The sequence below is a fragment of the Bufo gargarizans genome, chromosome 2, assembly GCF_014858855.1.
Source record: "Bufo gargarizans isolate SCDJY-AF-19 chromosome 2, ASM1485885v1, whole genome shotgun sequence".
Lineage (NCBI taxonomy): Eukaryota > Metazoa > Chordata > Amphibia > Anura > Bufonidae > Bufo > Bufo gargarizans.
In genome coordinates, this window is record NC_058081.1 from 617,225,433 (window position 1) to 617,247,531 (window position 22,099).

The window sequence follows — 22,099 nt, forward strand, 5'->3', positions numbered from 1 at the left end:
TTCAGGCCTGAAGTCACTTTGTGGGGCCTACATAGTGGATACCCCCATAAATGACCCATTGTAGAAACTACACCCCTCAAGTTACTTTAAACCGATTTTACTAACTTTGTTAACCCTTTGGCGTTCCACAAGAATTAAAGGAAAATGTAGATCAAATTCTTAAATTTCACTTTTTTGGCAGATTTTCCATTTTAATCCAATTTTTTCTTTAACACATCGATGGTTAACAGCCAAACGAAACTCAACATTTATTACCCAGATTCTGCGGTTTACAGAAACACCCCACATGTGGTCATAAACTGCTGTATGGGCACACGGCAGGGCGCAGAAGAAAAGGAACTCCACATGGTTTTTAGATGCCATGTCCCATTTGAAGCCCCCCTGATGTACCCTTACAGTAGAAACTCCCAAGAAGTGATCCCATTTTGGAAACTAGGGGATAAGGTGCCAGTTTTATTGGTACTATTTTTGGGCACATATGATCTTTTGATCATTAATTATAACACTTTTTGGGGCAAGGTGACCAAAAAATGTGTTGTTTTAGCACAGTTTTTATTTATTTATTTTTACAGCGTTCACCTGAGGAGTTCTGTCAAGTGACATTTTTATAGAGCAGATTGTTACGGACGTGGCGATACCTAATATGTATACTTTTTCTTATTTATTAAAGTTTTACACAATAATAGCATTTTTGAAACAAAAAAATGATGTTTAAATGGTTTTATTGGTACCATTTTGTGGGACATACGCCTTTTTGATCACTTGGTGTTGCACTTTTGTGATGTAAGGTGACAAAAATAGCTTTTTTTGACAGTTATTTATTTTTTATTTTTTATGGTGTTTATTGGACTGGGTCGATTATGTGATATATTTATAGAGCCTACTGTCACGGATGCGGCAATACCAAATATCTCTATTTTATTTTTTCTATTTTTAACATTTATTTTTTTATTCCTTACTTGGGGAACACTTTTTTATTTTACACTTTTCGTCCCCCATAAGGTCATACCAGACATCTGGGGGACATTTACTTCACTTTTTCTTTTTTTTTTTCACAGTTGATTTCTCCTGTAACTGGGGCTGACATAGTAGCCCCAGTTACAGGAGAAATACACCCCCTCAGAGAGGCTGTACAGCACAATACAGCGCTGTACAGCCTCAGTGCAGGGCTGATGGGCTGATCGAGATCTCTGAAAGACCTCACACAGCTCCTGCACTCTCCGGTCCCGGCGGTCACATGATCGCCGGGCCGGAACAGGAAGCGCATAGCGCATAGCGCTTCCTGCTCTGCATACACAGCGCTCGGAGAGCGCTGTGTATGCAGCGATCCAGAAGGCAGGGACACCTGGGCACTGTCCCTGCCTTCTCTCTGGGTTGCCCTGCTGTCACTGACAGAGGGCAACCCGATCAGCAACTGCACGATTAGCGTGCAGCTGCAGTTTCTGAACGGACGTTCTGGAACGTCCATTCAGAAAGAGAGAACTACCTCCCGGACGTTTATAGTCAACGTGCAGACGGGAGGTGGTTAAGGTAAACTGCTGCTTGTTTATCCATAGGATCCTTTAAAGCACAGAGATTCTCAAATGGCAAAGCAGATTTTTTTAGACATCTTAGCGATTGGGGTGTCCAATTTAGGAGGCCTATCTGAGCAGGAGGACTCAGCCTCATCAAAAGGGTATTTTCTTTTAACATTTTGGGAAAAAAAAAATTCTTATCAGGTTTTTTTTTAATGGAAAAACTATTGATCTTTTGTGCCCCAGATCACCAAACATTATATATCTTGGGGGATTCAGCCCGCACAACCCCTAGCAGGTGCAGATTGCCATGGCGAAATACAGATACAAACGCAAAAACACAAAATGCAATCGCACACTGCAACCAGCACTCTGCCCTGCCTTTATGCTGGATGTTGAATAAGGCATTGGTGAACATTTTGGCCAAAGCGTAATAAGCCACTCACCACGTCAAGGTCGCCTTAATGAGTGGTCCCTAACACTAGTTCCTACCTTCCATGGGCCACGACAGCCACACAAAGTCCAGGGAGCGCAGGCACAGCATGCACACCAAGCACAATCTGCTTTTAACCCCGTCCGGTGCCATTACAGCTTTCATCGGATCCAGGGATGCAAGTACCAACATGCATGCTGAGCCCACTATATACTTCTCCTGGAGCCTAATGGCTACTGGTAGGTGGTGTATAAGCAGACTCAGTTTTATACTGACTTTAAAACCAGCCTCCAGGGCAGACTAACTGGTCAGGTGTGCATGACTGCATGGAGATCGCCACGCCTCCAATACATACTACAAAGAAAAAATATGGGGGATTCAGCCCGCACAACCCCTAGCAGGTGCAGATTGCCATGGTGAAATACAGATACAAACGCAAAAACACAAAATGCAATCGCACACTGCAACCAGCACTCTGCCCTGCCTTTATGCTGGATGTTGAATAAGGCATTGGTGCACATTTTGGCCAAAGCGTAATAAGCCACTCACCACGTCAAGGTCGCCTTAATGAGTGGTCCCTAACACTAGTTCCTACCTTCCATGGGCCACGACAGCCACACAAAGTCCAGGGAGCGCAGGGGCAGCATGCACGCCAAGCACAATCTGCTTTTAATCCCGTCCGGTGCCACTACAGCTTTCATCGGATCCAGGGATGCAAGTACCAACATGCATGCTGAGCCTACTATATACTTCTCCTGGAGCCAAATGGCTTCTGGTAGGTGCTGTATAAGCAGACTCAGTTTTATACTGACTTTAAAACCAGCCAGGCTTATTATGCTTTGGCCAAAATGTACACCAATGCCTTATTCAACATCCAGCATAAAGGCAGGGCAGAGTGCTGGTTGCAGTGTGCGATTTGCATTTTGTGTTTTTGCGATTATATATCTTGGACCGACTTCTGTTGTTTAGATTCATCCACTTTCATTATGGCTCTAATGGCCTTCAGCAGAGATTCCGTCTCCTCAGGGGAAAATAAAGGTCTGCCCGTGGTTTCTTCATCCGAAGACGAGTTTGAAACTGTAACGGGTTCACTTGTCTGGGTACAGTGCTTGCACTGTGCCTTTAAAAATTCTCCTCCAACCTGGATGGCTCTCTGTGTTTCTTCTTCCTTGGTTAGATCTCTCAGGATGAGCCAGTCTGGATCCCTGCTGTAATGATTCAAATAAGCGCACACTACTTCCTTTGTTCTTTGAATCAGGCAGAATGCTCCACTTTTATTAAAAAACACACATCTTATATACCCCTGGACATAGTAGGGCACAAACAGATAAAACATTGTACCCATTCCCGGGGGCCTTTGAGTCTTACAGATAAGGTAATCAGAAATCTGAAGCATACCTATCTCTCAGATATGTGAGGCCGCTGGGGGGTGGGGAATACATAGAAATACAACACATTTCCCTTTAGGTGGACAAGTAAGATGGTCTTTGGACAGGGGAACACATAGGAGAACACAGGGCAAGTCAATGGGGGGAGGGGGGGGGGGGGGCAAAGGGCAACCAACAAAGTCTTAAAGTCACAGCACTCAGTGACATAACTTCCCCTTTCTTGGAGCGCTAGTTCGGGGTTGCCTTGACGAGTAACCTTGTCACTGGTCGCTAGGTGGTCTGGTGCCAGGGGTACAGGTTTATTTATACATCCAATTGCTGGGACAGGCGATCGGCATTCTTATCTCTCCCAGGCCGGTACTGTACTGAAAAGTTTAAAGGTTGGAAGGCAAGGCTCCAGGGTAGCAAACGTCCTTTATCTCCAGCCACGCGATTGAGCCAGACCAGGGGGTTGTGGTCTATTAGGACGGTAAACTCTCTAGAGGTAAGGTTGGAAGCGCTTGAGGGCCCATACGAGGGCTAGGCATTTTTTCTCTATGGCAGCGTACCCTACCTCTCGGTCCAGCAGCTTCCGACTTTGGTAGGCCATGGGATGTTCTTCCCCCTGGTCGTTGACTTGGCTCAGCACCGAGTCCATACATGGAGTCTAGGGACAGCTGTGTGGCCCTTAGCGTCACCGGGGGTGGATCAGTAGAGTAGGCCTCCATTCCAGACTATCTGGTCAGCATAAGGGCCTACCCCTCCTGATTCTGCTCGTTCCCTGTACCGTTTCAAGGTTAGGTCAGTACGGGTCTGGCCACACCGCCGTGCAAACGATATGACCAGCCTCTCAGCTTGATAAAGGGCACCGAACTGGGCCCGAAACGTTACAATAAGCAATACATTTTATCATGAGATTGTACCACTGGTAAAATAAAGATAGAATTCAAAGCTATTTGCTGTCTTTGGTGTGCTTTCTCCGAACTACTGATACAAGCTGGTCTTGGACTAGGTCGGGGTCTGGCCATGGTGTGGAATCAGTCATTGGAGGGGGGTCTGGGTCAGAGCGTACCAGGGTCCTGGTGCGGAGGGCTTGGCTCCGGGTCACTGCTAGGCACTCAAGATTGGTGTTGTCCTCCTCGGAGGCTAAAAGCGGGTTTCCAGCTGCCCCAGATAATTTCCCAATAATACATCCGTGGGGAGCCCTGGCATGACTCCCACCTTTCTGTACCCTTTGTCTGCGCCCCAGTCTAGGTGTACCAGGGCCTTATCAATTTGGTGGACCTGTCTGCCAGCTAGCTTTACATCCACCTTGTGTCCTTCCTTCTGTTGCCCATTAACCCAGACAGGCTGGTAGTGGTGCCCCATATTGTCTAGTGCTGGTTGTTGGACAAGGAAGACTTCATGCTGATAGCCCCATTCATCGTATGTATATTGAGGCATGGGGTAGGTGTCGTAGGTTTCCTTAGGGTAGGTGTCCTGGTCTCTAGTTGATTCTTGGCGGCCATAAGCTTGTCCGGGTGCCGGTGAAGCTTGGTGTGGGCTGTGAAGGGACCTTGGCCGGAGGTGGGGACAGTTCTTCTTTAAGTGTCCAGGCTGGTTGCAGTGGAAGCACCCATCTGCAGGGGTATTGTTGCAGGCTGGGGCCGGGTGCTGGTGGTGTGAGAGGACTGGAACATGTCTCTGGGGTGCCAGTGGCTGTGCTCGGGAATGAGGAAAAGTAGGTCCCAAAGGTAGTGGGCAACCAACAAAGTCTTAAAGTCACGGCGCTCCTTGACAGAAACTTCTAGGATTTCTCCTTGCTCATTACCGTCTGAAGAATCCGAATCAGATCCGAATCTAGAGTGACCCTGTTTGCCCGAGGTTGAGGAAGGGAGGCACTTCTTAAACATTTTCATTGAATCAGAAACTTCAGATTTGACAATATCCTTAATGCTATGAAGCAGAGATTAGGATTCCTCATCCTTATTCACACAATGCTGACATAATAACTTAGACCAAGAAGGGGCAAGTTTTTTCTTGCATACAGCACACTCTTTCCATCAGTTTTTTGTGGTTGCTTTTCTAGGGTCCTCTTTGATACTGTAAAAATAAAATAAGAGAACAAGCCCTTATTAGAACTTGACAGAGGAAAATAAAAGTTGTGGATTGACCCCCTTACCCCACCAGGAGTACCGGTCTGGCGTCCTGACCCTCCTGGACATCAGCTCACTGACTACTCTCATTCTCCATAATACTAGACAGGGATAGAGCGTCTTCCATAAGGGATACGCCAATGATTTTAGGATGGCTGGGCTTCTTCTGACTGTGCGCTGAAGGGTTTTAAATACACTAGGTCGGGTCCCTGCCGGTGCTCCCATGCGGCCTTAGTAGGAGATGTCCCTCCCCTACTTCCAGAACGCTCTATCCACGTGCGTTCCAATTACCGGAAGTTGTGCCACACAACGTCCGGTTCACGCACAGAGCACGCAGGACAAACTCTAACCCCGCCCCTGTAAGCTGCCCAGGCAGGGGTGCAGGCAGAGAAAGGCCCCAGACCTCCTGAACACTGCCAGGAGGATCCGGCGTGTCAGTATCACCTCACGGTTATGCTGGGACTGCCCAGGAACACCGGCCCGATGAAGCATCCAGGACCCAGAAGGAAAAGACCTCCGAATTTGCAGGCGGCTCCTAGTGGAGACTTATGCTGCACCAGGTAACCCCTATCATGATGTGTCTCAGGGGCTCCTGCAGCCTAAATCTAGCTCTCCACAAAAAAACTTACTATCCATAGGACAGGAAACAGGAACTGGTGGTATAGGGGCAGAGCCCCTCCTTAAGAGCTCTCCACGAAAGTTCCTGTTTCCTGTCCTGGATGGAGGCGGTCTTTCAAGGGTGCTGTCATGGGTGTAAGGGGGACCCTAAGCTGAACTCTTGCACCAGGGCCCATGAGCCTTTAGCTATGCCCCTGAAGGGCATGCCAACTACCAACAGGCAGAAGCCTCACAAAGGTCCAGGGTGTGCACCAAGGGAAGAAAGAGTGCGCCCTCCATTCACTGCATGGACCAGGGAGAGCCAGGGTGAGGACTGCCACTGTAAACTGGCATTACTACTGCCACCATCATAGCCACTACCACTCCTCCCATTCTTACTTCTCCTATGGGTCACTGCATATATAAATTCCATGTCATAATCTCACACATATTGTATGGTATGTTGGTGCTTGACCCGCACTTACCGGCAGCCGCATAGTTCCAGTGAGTAGCTTATCGGGAACTACAACAAGAATGTGCTCTGGGTTTTGTGCGATGTTATCTGGGCAGGAGCTGCATGGACCAGCATACCGCACAAAAATGTTTTCTTAGCTTATTTTTCTCTTCTCAAATACAATGAGAAAGCCAGTGAAGTTGAAGATTTATCTTGGCTGCATGTCTTGAAATGTGATCTATGGACACTGATGAAATGGCCTCAATTTATAAGCGCAGAAAAATTCATTTGATAAATTCAACATTTCTGCTATTTGATACGGTGTCCTTAGGGACTCTTGTAATTTTCCAGTTTTGCGCTCTGTTTAATCTTCATTTTAGACCTGACAGAATCTGTCCAGAAGCTGCCAAAATTCATAGCTTCTCCTTAGCTACTTGAGGCACAATATGACCCGTAACCCCCTCACAAACATGAGCCTATAGATAAAGAACACATGCTACGTTAGTGTGACAAGATGGCTTTACCGCTGACACTGATCACAACTGCAGAGCCACCTGAAATAAAAAAAATAAAAAACACTAAAGTCCTTGTGAGTTGTATTTTTTTTGTAAAAATTCTTGGAGTTTTGGAGAAAGCTTGGGGACAGCCAATGTGATTGCCATTACTGCTCCATAGGGACTGCTACACACCATATGACTAAATCATATTTCCCACTCACCAATCTATCATGGCAACTATATTATCATCCAAATTCTCCATTTTATGCCAAATAAATGGCTGGGCAGCAACCCTTTAAGGAGCTGTAACATTGGTCATCATATTTATATCTCACTCATAAATGACAACCAATATGGTCACCACTATAATTCTAAAGGGGTTCTCACCCAGACAGTTCACTGTTATTTTAGTTTAAAGGAACTTTAGGTGAGAACCAGATACCAGTTTCTTTCCAGATTCAAAATATTCAGATGGATGTGCACCATCATAAGGGTCATAAGCAGCTGCTAGACTCTAGTGGCACACACATTCTTGGGAGAATCCAAAAAACATTGCAAAGAAAAGAATCAGTCTCAATTGATCCTTGTATTCCCCAGGTGTAAGTCCTTGCCTAAGATTCTGGTCAAAACTACAGACATATCCATCACCAGTAAGTTAGACTTATACAATCTTCTTTAAAGAGGAGCTATCACCACTCCTGACATGCCTGTTTTAATAATGTCATGCATTCCCCATGTAATAACAGTTCTGGAACATGTACTGTTATGGCTCTATGTCGTGCCATTCCTTATTATTTCTACTAGAAGTTATGAATAAATTGCTAGCAGTCTGCAGTAAGGGTACAGAGGGGAGGTAACCAGTTGGGGGTGTGACCTGCACAGACTCACTCTATCCAATCAGCGCTGCCATTGTCAGACTGTGCAGGTACACCCCCCCAACTGGTTACCTCCCCTCTGTACCCTTACTACACACTGATAGCAACTCATTCATAACTTCTAGTAGAAATAATAAAGGAATGGCACAACATAGAGTCATAGGAATAGATGCTCCAGAACTGTTATTACATGGGGAATGCATGAAGCTAATAAAACAGGCATGTCAGGAGGGGTGACAGGTCTTCTTTAAGGGTTTCCTAATTACTACATATTCAATGTGCAGTAACATCGCTGTAATCAAAAACATGGAAAGGTGAAAGAGGTCAAAAACACATTTAACTGATAAACCGCCGTTATTCTGATAAGGTTTAATTAGATGCCCACTGGTCAGTGAGAGTGACGCTGTCCTCAGACCCCTAATGGATGATCTTTATATAAAGTGTCTGCTCAATGTGTCTGTCACGTATAAAGCATGTATGTCCAGTGTTAACAGACCAATGTCATTTGATCTAGAAGGGCTTTTACATTTTCTATTCCAGATCACAGCTGGTGGGAAAGCCCTTCCTCCCCTCTGTGGTGAGGTTTTACCTCCGGAAATGGATACAAGGAGCAATAAGGTGGACATTGTATTTACAACAGACGAATCGGGACGTCACACGGGATGGAAAATGCAATACACAACCAAAGGTTAGAGAAAACTTAGCATTCAATCTTTTACAACATTGAAAGGTGTGGAGGGGCAGCCTGGGGAAAGGGGGGTCACCCATCCAAGTGGGACCTGTGAAGGGAAGCATACCTATTTACTCCCTGCTGCTTGGTTCCAGTTCCATGGGTCCCTGGCTGTCTTCACTATATTTACAGGCCCCACGTGTAAACTTCCTGCAAGGACGGGGTCATGTGCACAGCTGACCTCAACGGTGACGTGACCCCAAGCGCCAGGTGACATTTCACCACTGAGGCCAGTCATTGAATGCAGCGGTGCATGTCACCTTATCCGTGCGGAAAGTGGAAGTGCAGTGGGGACAGCCCAAAACTAACACAGCCAGAACCGAGCAGAGTAGAGCAGGCAAGTACACTTCCCTTCACATATCTGGGTGGGAGGGGGAAATGACAAAAATAAAAAATTGGACACCCCTATAAAAAAATATGTGCTGTGCTCCTGTACTGCACATGGGTCCAGAGATCTCCACATTTACTACTCCAATTGCTCTGCTGGATTACCTTCAGCCTGGTAGCTCACGGGGAGTGTCCTTTCTGCTGCAGTCTCTCCCTGTAACTGCCACCGCTTCTAAAAGAACATATGGCTGGTGGAAGTGCAAGATTTAAACTGAGCACGTGCGACCACCTCAGTGAGATGGACAAAAAATAAGGAAAAGAACAAACAGCAGGTGACGCTGTAAAGGCACATTTTATTGAATACAGTAGCTCACTGGCTATACTAAAATTTTATTACATGGAATTACAAAAGTACAAATGTAGAATGTGTTTTGTGAGACAACCCCTCTAATAAATGACCCCCAGTGACTGGCCTTTCACAGGACTCGATTTCAGGTGCTTTAAGTACTAGTCACTCCCATGGTCCATCACAAAACTTCTTCTGGGGTGTTTCATAGGCCTGAACTCTTTGTCGTTGCTTTCTGCAGGTTAGTAATACTATCATAATGGTTATTGTCATGAATTCTGCTATAGTATGTCCGTTACGGTGAGTTTTCACAGTCCGTGTGGGTAATTGAATTCACAAAGCACGCTCTCCTGGCTGCTGCTGTTGTAATTGCAGCGACTGATGATAAGTATCCGGCTGATTTCTCTGCTTGTTGTAATCCAAGGTCAGGAATAACATACAAAAACGAATCTAGTAAGGAATGTAAAGGACGGCTCTCCCTCTGATCGGTGATGGCAAGGTGCTCCAATCTGATGTAGCACCCTGTTCACCAAGTAAAGGAGATAAAGAAGAAGTGAATGGGCACTCTTATAGATGGAAATCACATAGACTGGATCTAAGGTATAAAAATCAATGAGGTTTTTAATAGATAAAATACTTTACAGTAATCTGAAAAGGTGTATAGAAAATCTATCTATATCTGTGACGCACTTGTATGAGATAGTCAAAAGTGGGTGATCAAAAAAATAAAAAAAGAGTATCGATATACTGGACACTGCCACTTATATAAGTTGTATCCACAGTGATGATATCATTTCAATGAAAGTCTCTCTGGAGAGCGTAGCTTTTTGATTTAGCGTTACTAATTGCCGCATAACATACTGAACTATTCTTGATGACTGATAGTCATATACTGCTGCAATATGGATTCATAGATCGGAGTTCAATATGAAAAGTGCAGTTGCAGAAAGAGACTCTGGTACTCACATTTACAAGAAGAATGTCCGTTCGTGGCATCCCACGTGGAGTGAGTGGACGGTAAGCTTACCTATAACTTGTACTTTCAGTGGTATCAGAAGGAAGACTGCGATGGTACCTTGTAGAGCAGATGCAGTCCGCTGTAGCTTTTGATCGGAGCACTGCTGTACCTCACTGTTTCTCTTTAGCGATCTCAGGCTCTGGGCTCGTAATGCTGGCCTCTCTGTGTCTTTGGCGTCCCTCGTGTCTCCGGTAGCGCCTGCACAGGTAGTAAAGATGGGCTGGCTTACTGCTTCTTCCTGTAGCGCGCCGATTGCTGCAATTCTTACTGTGCGTCTTTCTTGGAAGCGCTTCACTTAGTATCAACTAGAGCGATATTGAATATTGTATTGCCGGTTATTGTGACATCAGATCAAATGTTTCGTCCACGCCAGGCGCGTTTCGAAGTCTCTGCTGTCTCCTTCCTCAGTGGCTGTATTTGATCTGTCTGGTAAACCGGCTTTTATATATGTATCTTCTTGGATAGCTATGATACAAATCTGGGATGGATTTTGTGGTGTGGATTGGGGTTCTCATTAGGTTGCGGTTTTCTTGCGTTTTGTAAGTGTTTTTTTCGGCACTGTTGCGTTTTTTGCTTATTAGTATCTCTAACCTATATGGAGTATTTTCAATAAATTATTTTCAACAAAGCTCATTGCATTACTGTTAAAATGGATTGGTATTAAAAATAAATGAAAAATAAATTGGTAATAAAAATATCTGATAGGGAATATGCTTCTATGTGATTTTCCTGTAGGGTCAGAGCTATGGTTATTGATGCAAAGTCATGAGTTACTATTTGTGATGGAAATAAGAACGCTCATTGAATTCTAGCTATCTTGCAATTCTCATGCGTTTGCTAAATATTGATGTATTATTTATTCCTAAGCATCTTTCATAGGTATAGTAGGGCTACTATAGTTTACTTATAGTGATGTGTATAGTTTATATAGGGTATAAAAAATATAGTAATGAGAATCAAAATGGTGAGTAGAAATAAATAAAATGAAAAATTAAATGATGATGATAATAAATGTCTCTGAAGGAATATACTCTGGTAGTTCTACAGACAAAATGCACACATCGAGTCCATATATCTTATTGGGAAGTCTATTGGGCATCTTTTAATTCCCACTAACAGCTGCTCATGATTATTAGGCAGTGTTCGCATTTCTAATATGTATGTTGGAAGTTATTATATTTTGATGTATATAATTGTCAGTAATATGTCTTATTGTATATATTATAGCTCCATATGATTGTTACATACAAAGAAGAAGGAAACAATGCAGGTGCATCCCTCGGGAAGAGGACGAGGAGAAACACAATGTCGCATCAAATCTCTGTATGGAATAGGTGAGTTCAAAATTGTGGGATGCGGTGGATAAGATAGGGATGGAGGGGCTGGTCGCCGTGGTGGTAAACAGCCTGACTGAGACCTCTCGTGAGCCGAGAGCATCCACCCCACTGCAGGAACCCGAAAATCTCTAATACGATGTTCAAGCCTCCTGGTATCAGACTGCCGAAGTCGAATATCCTTCTGGATTCACAGCTCGACATTCTAGAAATGTGGTCACGTCCCCTCCAATGATGTTCTACTTGTTCAAATGCTGCGAATGGTCACCAGATTCTCCCCCTTATATGCCAATTTATTCATGGCACAATGGGAGCATGAGACGACCATCTTGCCCAGGCTGGGGTCGGATCTGGTGCTCTGGAAACAGTACATAGATGATGTCATTTACATCTGGCAGATTGGAGAATCACAACTACACACCTTTCTGGAAGAAATCAACAATCACCCATATAATCTCTTCCTCTCCTCTATAACATCAATAAAGATTGTACAGAATTTCTAGATTTACTCATCACTACCAAGCAAGATCAGTATATATGCAACACTTACCAGAAAGCTGTTGCAAGGAACAGCTTTATCCTCTTCTCCAGCTGCCATTTACCCACTTGGTTGCTGAATATACCTTTTGGGCATTTCCGCAGAATCAAGAGGAACTGCACAAATGGAGAAAAGTTGAAGAAGAGGCCATTCAAATGAAGGCACAGTTCCAGTCTAAACATTAGCCTGACAGTATGATCGAAAATGCATTACAAAAAGTAAGAGAAATGGATAGGAATACGTTTTTACAATAGACCCAGCCAATGATGAGAAAAAACAAGAAGAGGACCGATTTCGTATAGTATTACCTTACAATGCACAATACCAAAAAATTGAAAAAACTATAAAAAAAACATTGGCATCATATCCAGAAAGATAAAATCTTAGGATCTCTAATACCTACATCCCCACAGATAGTATACACCAAGGCCCCTAACCTAGGTTTAAAAGAATAATGTATCTATCAACAAATGGCTCAAGAGGAATGGCTTTTATAGATGCGAATGCTGCATCAATTGTAAGAACACATCATTCCCTAGGAAAACTACACGAATCAATTCAACACAAAATTTGTTCACCTTTGAAATAAAAAATGTCCTTACTTGCAATACTTCTAATGTTATTTACATTATATAATGCACTTATTCTAAACTATATATTGCAAAGAAAAAAGGGGGGGGTCAGTCAGCACATCCCAAGGCGCAGGGGCACGTTGCTATGGCTGAGAACAAGACTGTAATACAAAAAAAGTGGTGCAACAGCTCACTGCAAACCAAATAAAGTACAAAAATTAGCATAGTAATTGCATGTACTATGCTAATAAGTTAGAGATGCTTGGCAAATCATTTTGTACAAAATTATTTGAGCCCGTCTGCTGCACGTCAAGGCGATCTCTGTTAGACAGGTTCCTACCACTAAATACTACTTGTTATGTGCCATGATGGCTACCTTACACTTCAGGGAGTGTAGGTTCCACATGCATGCTGGGCATGCTTAAATTCCTGTCATTTTTGGTGCCAAAATGGCCACTATTAATATCCAAGGAATGCAGGTACCAACATGCATGCCGGGCCCACTCCACACCTCACCACACCTGGTGCCAAATGGCCACCAAGGACTGCAATGAGAGTCTACACTCTAAACTATATATTGGTAAAACCAAAAGACCCGTCAAGGTTAGAATAGCAGAACATATAAACAATATCAAAAAAGGATATGAAAAACATTCCCTGTCCAAACATTTCAAACTAGTTCATAATCAAAATCCTAAAGACCTTACATTCGCAGCATTTGAACAAGTATAACGTCATTGGAGGGGACGTGACCACATTTCTAGAATGTCGAGAGCGGAATCCAGAAGGATATTCGACTTCGGCAGTCTGATACCAGGAGGCTTGAACACCGAATTAGAGATTTTCGGGTTCCTGCAGTGGGGTGGATGTCCTTGGCTCACGAGAGGTCTCAGTCAGGCTGTTTACCAGCACTGCCCCCCTGGGCTGGGGGCCTCCATCCCTATATCATCCACCGCATCCCACAATTTTGAACTCACCTATTTCATACAGAGATTTGATGCGACATTGTGTTTCTCCTCGTCCTCTTCCCGAGGGATGCACCTGCATTGTTTCCTTCTTCTTTGCATGTAACAATCATATGGAGCTATAATATATACAATAAGACATATTACTGACAATTATATACATCAAAATATAATAACTTCCAACATACAGATTAGAAATGCGAACACTGCCTAATAATCATGAGCAGCTGTTAGTGGGAATTAACAGATGCCCAATAGACTTCCCAATAAGATATATGGACTCGATGTGTGCATTTTGTCTGTAGAACTACCAGAGTATATTCCTTCAGAGACATTTATTATCATGCTAATTTTTTATTTCTACTCACCATTTTGATTCTCACTACTATATTTTTTATACCCTATATAAACTATACATATCACTATAAGTAAACTACAGTAGCCCTACTATACCTATGAAAGATGCTTAGGAATAAAAAATACATCAATTATTTAGCAAATGCATGAGAAACGCAAGATAGCTAGAATTCAATGAGCGTTCTTATTTCCATCACAAATAGTAACTCATGACTTTGCATCAATAACCATAGCTCTGACCCTACAGGAAAATCACATAGAAGCATATTCCCTATGAGATATTTTTATTACCAATTTATTTTTCATTTATTTTTAATACCAATCCATTTTAACAGTAATGCAATGAGCTTTGTTGAAAATAATTTATAGAAAATACTCCATATAGGTTAGAGATACTAATGAGCAAAAAACGCAACAGTAACGAAAAAAAACGAATACAAAACGCAAGAAAACCGCAACCTAATGAGAACCCCAATCCACACCACAAAATCCATCCCAGATTTGTATCATAGCTATCCAAGAAGACACATATATAAAAGCCGGTTTACCAGACAGATCAAATACAGCCACTGTGGAAGGAGACAGCAGAGTCTTCGAAACGCGTCTGGCTTGTGCATCATCCAACTCACCCACCAATGACACCAGGAAAGCTGGTTGTAATATTACAGATATTCGCTGCATGGATCTCCCTATATACCATTAGAGGTGTTATACAATACCTGGACTAACCTCATCATAGGTTCTTCTACAGTTTATCAGCTGACTTGATATTTGAACATCACTGCATCGATCAAGAATATTAACTTCATCCTTTCGGAACATTTTATTGAGTATTTACGGCTCAGCTTTTTTTTAGACTGTAAAGTATTTTATCTATTAAAAACCTCATTGATTTTTATACCTTAGATCCAGGCTATGTGATTTCCATCTATAAGAGTGCCCATTCACTTCTTCTTTATATACAAAAGTGAAGGCTTATTAAGCCAGAAATTACATTTGCATTAAAACATTCAGCTTACAACTCCAGCCCAAGAGATTGCATATAATAAAAACTAAAGCCATAGCATTATCAGGCATCTACTCACCCCATACTGTTGGCCCCTGGATGTGCTTGGCACACTTCTTTTTCCTTAATCCACAGCTCTTCCATGTCCTGATCCTCTGCTGCCACCTAAGGGCCGTTTTACACCTTTTCAGAAGATCTATGTGGTGAAGGATCGCCTTTCACTTTCCTGTGAAAAAGGATATGTATTGGAACAGGTAAAACAAGGCTAGTTGGGGCAGATTTACTAATCCTATAGACAGCATAAATTTAGACTGGCCGTCTAGACTTGCATCACTGGGGCTCAGGCTGGAAGATAAATCTGGTGCAGGGATAGACATTTTTCTCTGATTTCAAACCAACTATTGCAGGGATGGCCAACCTGAGGCTCTCCAGATGTTGCAAAACTACAACTCCCAGCATGCCTGGACTGCCAACAGCTATCAGCCTACAGAAAGGCATGGTGGGAATTGTTGTTTTACAACAGCTGGACTGAGAGCCACAGGTTGGCCATGCCTGAACTATTAGTTGGCTTACTTTGAGACTAAATTTTACAGCACAATTGTAGCACAATTTTAGTGCAAGATATCACATTTTAGGTTATGCCCCCATTCCATTGAAGCCAAACCCCTTTTATGGTAAACATGCCACCTTTTTGAAAACTTTATCTAAACTTTGGTGCACCAAATTGCACCACTTTATGGTACAATTTACACCAAAATCTAGAATGTATTTGGAAACCCTTTAGACCCTTTAACTTTTTTTTTATTTTTTATGTTGCGCCCTTGTCTAACTAAACGAGGGTAATACCATTAAAACAACTGTTAACGGTTAAGTAGATATGTTGTGGCTTTGTGCTAAAATTAAAAAAATATTCATTTTTTTCCCCATGAATCTGCACTCAATACCCAATAATGAGAAAGTGAAAACACAATTTTAGAAATTATTGCAAATGTATTAAAAGGAAAAAAAAATAGCATGGGCATAAGTATTCAGACCCTTTGCTCTGATGCTTGACATTTCGCTCTGAGGCCTGCCATTTCTTTTGATCATCTTTGAGATGTTTCATGTCCATGTCCAGTGTAAATGAGACCTAAGGCCGAATGCACACGGCCATGTTCTGCGGCCAAGAGCGGTCCGTGGTATGCCGGGCTGGATTCATGTTCAGAGCAGGAGCGCACGGCGTCATTGGTTGCTATGACGCCGTGCGCTTCATGTCGCCGGTGCACTACAGTAATACACTCGTATAGTGTATTACTGTAGTGGAGCCACGACATGAAGCGCACGGTATCATAGCAACCAATGACACCGTGCGCTCCAGCTCTGAACAGAAATCCAGCCCGGCATACCACGGACCGCTCTTGGCCGCAGAACACGGCCGTGTGCATTCGGCTTTAGGCTGACGATTCCTACACCAGGGTTGCTAAGAAGATCGCTGGAGTTAGGTGCACCTAATTTATTAAGAGGCATACATCTACTAATAAATAAGGTACCTCTTTCAGCAGTCCGTGCAACTAAAGGCAAAACAATACCATCTATGAGCTATGTCAAATTGTGTTCTACTGACCAGGGTAATGTCACAGATGAGATTGGAAACTCTCTCTCCTACTCACACCGGAACCATACAAGTCACTATAAGGCCTCTTTTACCCGAACGAGTTTTCCATCTGGATACGATGCTTGTTGTGAACAGATAGCATCCAGACTGAATCCCGACCCTATTAATTTCAATGGGTTTGTGTACTTTTCTATGCATCATCTTTGCGTTCAAGAAAAATTGCTGTATGGTCTCTATTGTGTATTTTTCCCACAGTCCTGGCCACGTAGATATGAATGGGGCTGTGTGGAAAATAGAAGGGATTGGGATCACAAGTACACTTATAGGGATTGTCCCATCTGGGATGCTTATGCCATATCAATATGATATGCCACAAATACCCAATAGTTGTGGGAACCACCTCTGGGACCTGCTCAGGCTCGGATTGGCCCACGGGGTACAGGTGAATCCCCGGTGGGCTCCTAGTCTCCCACCCCCGGCACAAGTGGAACATAACACAGTAGACTTACTGCACTACATACATATATTCAATGTTCAGCACCTCAACCAGCCTATGTTCATAGAAAAACTTGATAGATTATTAAAGAAACTCCCCAGTTTATTATTATGGACACGGTCAGAGCTGAGATGACTTCTAGGTATAGAGGAAAGCTAGCCAGTGTCCTTCTTCCCCAGGACCTATGTTCTCAAAGTTGCTGCAGGGACCCCCATATTCAATCATCTGGTAGCATCTGGCTGCTGTGTGAGCAGGTAATATTTGAAAGTATCCGTACGGTGGGCCCCCAAAATACATTTTACTGGTGGGCCCTAGGAACCCCAGTCCGACCCTGGACCTCCTCCTATCTCAAGAACAGGACCCCATTGTGATTGGAGAGCACACTGCGTGTGCACGGTATGCTATCTATTCATGCCTATGAAACTTCAAAAAATTGCTAAGCCAGTGTGCTGAGCTATTTTCTGATGTCCCATAGCAGTAAATGGAGAGAAAACTGCATATGTGAGGCCACCCAGCCAGCAACCATTATGGGACTTCCAACAATAGCTAAGGCTACTTTTACACTTGCGGCAGTGACCCGGCAAGGAGTTCCGTCGCTGGAACTGACTGCCGGATCCGGCAAAAGGGTATGCCAACTGATGGCATTAGTAAGACTGATCAGGATCATGATCAGTCAAAAAAATTCATTGAAATGCCGGATCCGTCTTTCTGGTGTCATCCGGCAAAACGGATCCGACATTTTATTTATTTTTTTAAACGCAAGTGTACTGAAAGCATTTGAAGACGGATCCGTCTTCAAAATGCTTTCAGTGTTACTATGGCACCCAGGACGCTATTAAAGTCCTGGTTGCCATAGTAGGAGCGGGGGAGCGGTATACTTACAGTCCGTGCGGCTCCCAGGGCGCTCCAGAGTGACGTCAGAGCGCCCCATGCGCATGGATGACGTGCCATGCGATCACGTGATCCATACGCTTGGGGCGCCCTGACGTAACTCTGGAGCGCCCCGGGAGCCGCACGGACGGTAAGTATACTGCTCCCCCGCTCCCCGCTACACTTTACCATGGCTGCCAGGACTTTAGCGTCCCGGCAGCCATGGTAACCATTCAGAAAAAGCTAAACGTCGGATCTGGCAATGCGCTGAAACGACGTTTAGCTTAAGGCCGGATCCGGATCAATGCCTTTCAATGGGCATTAATTCCGGATCCGGTCTTGCGGCAAGTCTTCAGGATTTTTGGCCGGAGCAAAAAGCGCAGCATGCTGCAGTATTTTCTCCGGACAAAAAACGTTCCGTTCCGGAACTGAAGACATCCTGATGCATCCTGAACGGATTTCTCTCCATTCAGAATGTATTAGGATAAAACTGGATTCTTCCGGCATAGAGCCCCGACGACGGAACTCTATGCCGGAAGAAAAGAACGCAGGTGTGAAAGAGCCCTTAGCATGCTACGGTTTTCTCTTCTGCCTGATCAGTCAAAATGACTTAACTGAATACATCCTGATGCATCCTGAACAGATTACTCTCTATTCAGAATGCATGGGGATATGCCTGATCAGTTCTTTTCCGGTATAGAGCCCCTAGGACGGAACTCTATGCTGGAAAAGAAAACCGGTAGTGTGAAAGTACCCTAAGCAAGCACTGTTTTTGAAATTTCTGCAGCGGTGGAGGGAAGGTAAATGTGCATATGTGGCTTGCTCTCCATTAGTGATGGCCAGTTCGCATGCGAACATATGCGGGCTGCCATCTTTTTTCACAAGTCCGGCGAGGCACAGGTAAGCCTGTGCTTGAGCCGGTCTGAAAACAAATGCGGTCAGCCGGAGCAGGCAGTTCGAGAACAGCCCGATGAAGGCCCCCTGTGGCTGTTCTCGGAACTGCCTGCTCCCGCTGACTGCACTTGTTTTCAGACCGGCTCACACACAGGTAAGGGCTTACCTGTGCCTCGTCGGACTTGTGAAAAAAGATGGCAGCCCGCATGCATTCTCCATTCACTTTGGAGCCACGTTCTGGAGTTAGGAGCAGGTCCCAGTAGGACCTGCACTTATTGGACATTTCTGGCATATCCTGTTGATATGCCATAAATGTCCCACATGGACATACCTCATTAAAGCTCGGTGACAACCTCCCTGATATATTCCCTAACTTTATTTGACTTCACCTAGGTGTACACAATCCACAGTGCCCCGTGTGTGCTGCATCTGTATTTTATGAAGTTATATTGTATTATATATTGTACTAATAATCTCTGACAAGTCGTGGGCCATTAAAGTCACTTTAAAGAGAGGTCAGCATTAAATGGCTGATAATGTCTCCGCCGAGGTCGGAGTCGTGAGTTGCATACTGTAATGACAGTCTAATACATCCCTCGTCTCATGCTGACGGGCGGAATATCCCTTGTATTATTAAGCCTCATTTATATATCCGTGTCCATGCTTACCTCTGTGAAAAGGTGATGCATCCATGAAGCTGCCCGTGAAGGATCCGTGTTTGGGAATACTCGTTTGAGCGATCGGTGGCAGTCTCAGCCCTCAGATCCCCATGTCTCTATGACATAACAGAGGTTTGCTGAAAACTCAGTGCCCCATTACAGTCACCTGGGAGTATAGCTAAAAGCGCAGGAATAATTCATTACCTATAGGGGCGGAGAAGACATTTCACTGGATTATCACGTTGCCTTTATGACAGAATGACAGGGAAGTAGTAATTAAAGTAGTAAAAGATTTTTTCTTTCCTTCAAAGAATAAGCAGATATTATCCTCATTCACTGCCGTGTGCCGGACTGATGGGACGTGGGATAAATCTCTGCCGAAATGTGTCAGTAAGTTCTTAAGACTATAACAAATGAGTTTAAAATCCCAAAACATCCAAAGATGTAAAATAATTACTGTCGTTATTTAAAGGGGTTATTCCATGAAGATTTTTTAAATAAAAATCACACAGAAAAAGTATATTCAAATGATGTCTGAATTAAAAGCATATTGAAAAAAATAAAATAAAATAATGATTCCCAGATTTTCACCTCAACCTTCATGCTGCGTCCACCAATGTAATTGAAGGAGGACACATATTTGCTGTTGCTTCCGCTGGCACTGCGGAGGGATCCCGGCTGGGGAGCAGGCTGTCCCCTAAACATCAGCCGCTCAGCGCCTTCTTTGTAAGTGAGACAAGGAGAAGTTCAGCCTCTGACAAGCTATGAAGATGTTACATAAGCGCAGTCAGCTCGGTCTATGGCGCGGTCAGCAGCATAATCGGAAACATTGACAAGCATAGAATAAAAGTGATTATCCCCTGCTTGTCAGATAGATGCTGGGGCCCACGCATGTCTCAAAACACACACTGGCAGAGAGAAATGGACACACTTAAAAGAAATGTGTCATCGGAAAATTACCTATGTTTAAGGCCTCATGCACACGACCGTTGTTGTGTCCGTTGTTCCGTTTTCCGTGATTTTCTGCAAACCCATTGACTTTCAATGGGTCAGTTGAAAACTCGGATAATGCACCGTTTGTCATCCGCGTCCGGGATCCGTGTTTCCAGTCCATCAAAAAAATATAACCTGTCCTATTTTTTTACGGACAACGGTTCGCGGACCCATTTAAGTCAATGGGTCCATGAAAAAACATGGAGGGACACAAGATTGTCATCTGCGTCCGCGTCTGTTTTTTTCCTATCATTTGCAAGGCAAACTTGACTTAGATTTTTATTTACTTTCCTTCATGTCTGGAGATCCTTCAAAAATCAAGGAAGACACACGGAAACAAAAAAGGAAACGGATCACGGAACAACGGGACCCCGTTTTGCGGACCGTGAAAAAATACTGTCGTGTGCATGAGGCCTTAGGGCTCTTTCACACTTGCGTTGTCCGGATCCGGCGTGTACTCCATTTGCTGGAAGTGCCCGCCGGATCCGTAACACCGCAAGTGAACTGAAAGCATTTGAAGACTGATCCGTCTTCAAAATGCTTTCAGTGTTACTATGGCAGCCAGGACGCTATTAAAGTCCTGGTTGCCATAGTAGTAGTGGGGAGCGGGGGAGCGGTATACTTACAGTCCGTGCGGCTCCCGGGGCGCTCCAGAATGACGTCAGAGCGCCCCATGCGCATGGATGACGTGCCATGCGATCATGTCATCCATGCGCGTGGGGCGCCCTGACGTCACTCTGAAACGCCCCGGGAGCCGCACGGACGGTAAGTATACTGCTCCCCCGCTCCCCACTACACTTTACCATAGCTGCCAGGACTTTAGAGTCCTGGCAGCCATGGTAACCATTCAGAAAAAGCTAAACGCCGGATCCGGTAATGCGCCGAAACGACGTTTAGCTTATGGCCGGATCCGGATCAATGCCCTTCAATGGGCATTAATTCCGGATCTGGCCTTGCGGCAAGTGTTCAGGATTTTTGGCCGGAGCAAAAAGCACAGCATGCTGCAGTATTTTCTCCGGCAAAAAAAGTTCCGTTCCGGAACTGAAGACATCCTGATGCATCCTGAACAGATTTCTCTCCATTCAGAATGCATTAGGATAAAACTGATCAGGATTCTTCCGGCCTAGAGCCCCGACGACGGAACTCTATGCCGGAACAGGACAATGCAAGTGTGAAAGATCCCTAAATCAAATTTTTATGGTTAGAATATTTTTAAAATAATTTTTGTTATACTTAACAATTTTTTTTATAAAAATAAATAAAAATCCTGCAGTTTGCACACTGGTCTAATAATAGGTGCCACTTCTTGGTCTGTACAAATCACTTTACTGCAGTTACCTGCTTAGGCTACTTTCACACCTGCGTTTAGAGTGCGGATCCATCTGGTATCTGCAAAGACGGATCCGCACCTATAATGCAAACGCTTAGATCCGTTCAGAACGGATCCGTTTGCATTACCATGATAATGCAAACGGATCCGTCCTGACTTTACATTGAAAGTCAATGGGGGACGGATCCGTTTGAAAAT

At 44.1% G+C, this 22,099-nt stretch overlaps 1 protein-coding gene across 1 annotated transcript in view; it reads left to right on the top strand.

Moving 5' to 3' along the window:
- Positions 1–22,099, top strand: part of LOC122928836 (mannan-binding lectin serine protease 2-like) — a 75,204-nt gene that overhangs the window by 42,061 nt on the left and 11,044 nt on the right. Inside the window, 3 exon segments of the mRNA XM_044282101.1 lie at positions 8,413–8,560; positions 15,201–15,319; positions 19,890–19,968. Of these exon segments, the coding sequence (XP_044138036.1) occupies positions 8,413–8,560; positions 15,201–15,319; positions 19,890–19,968 (346 nt within the window).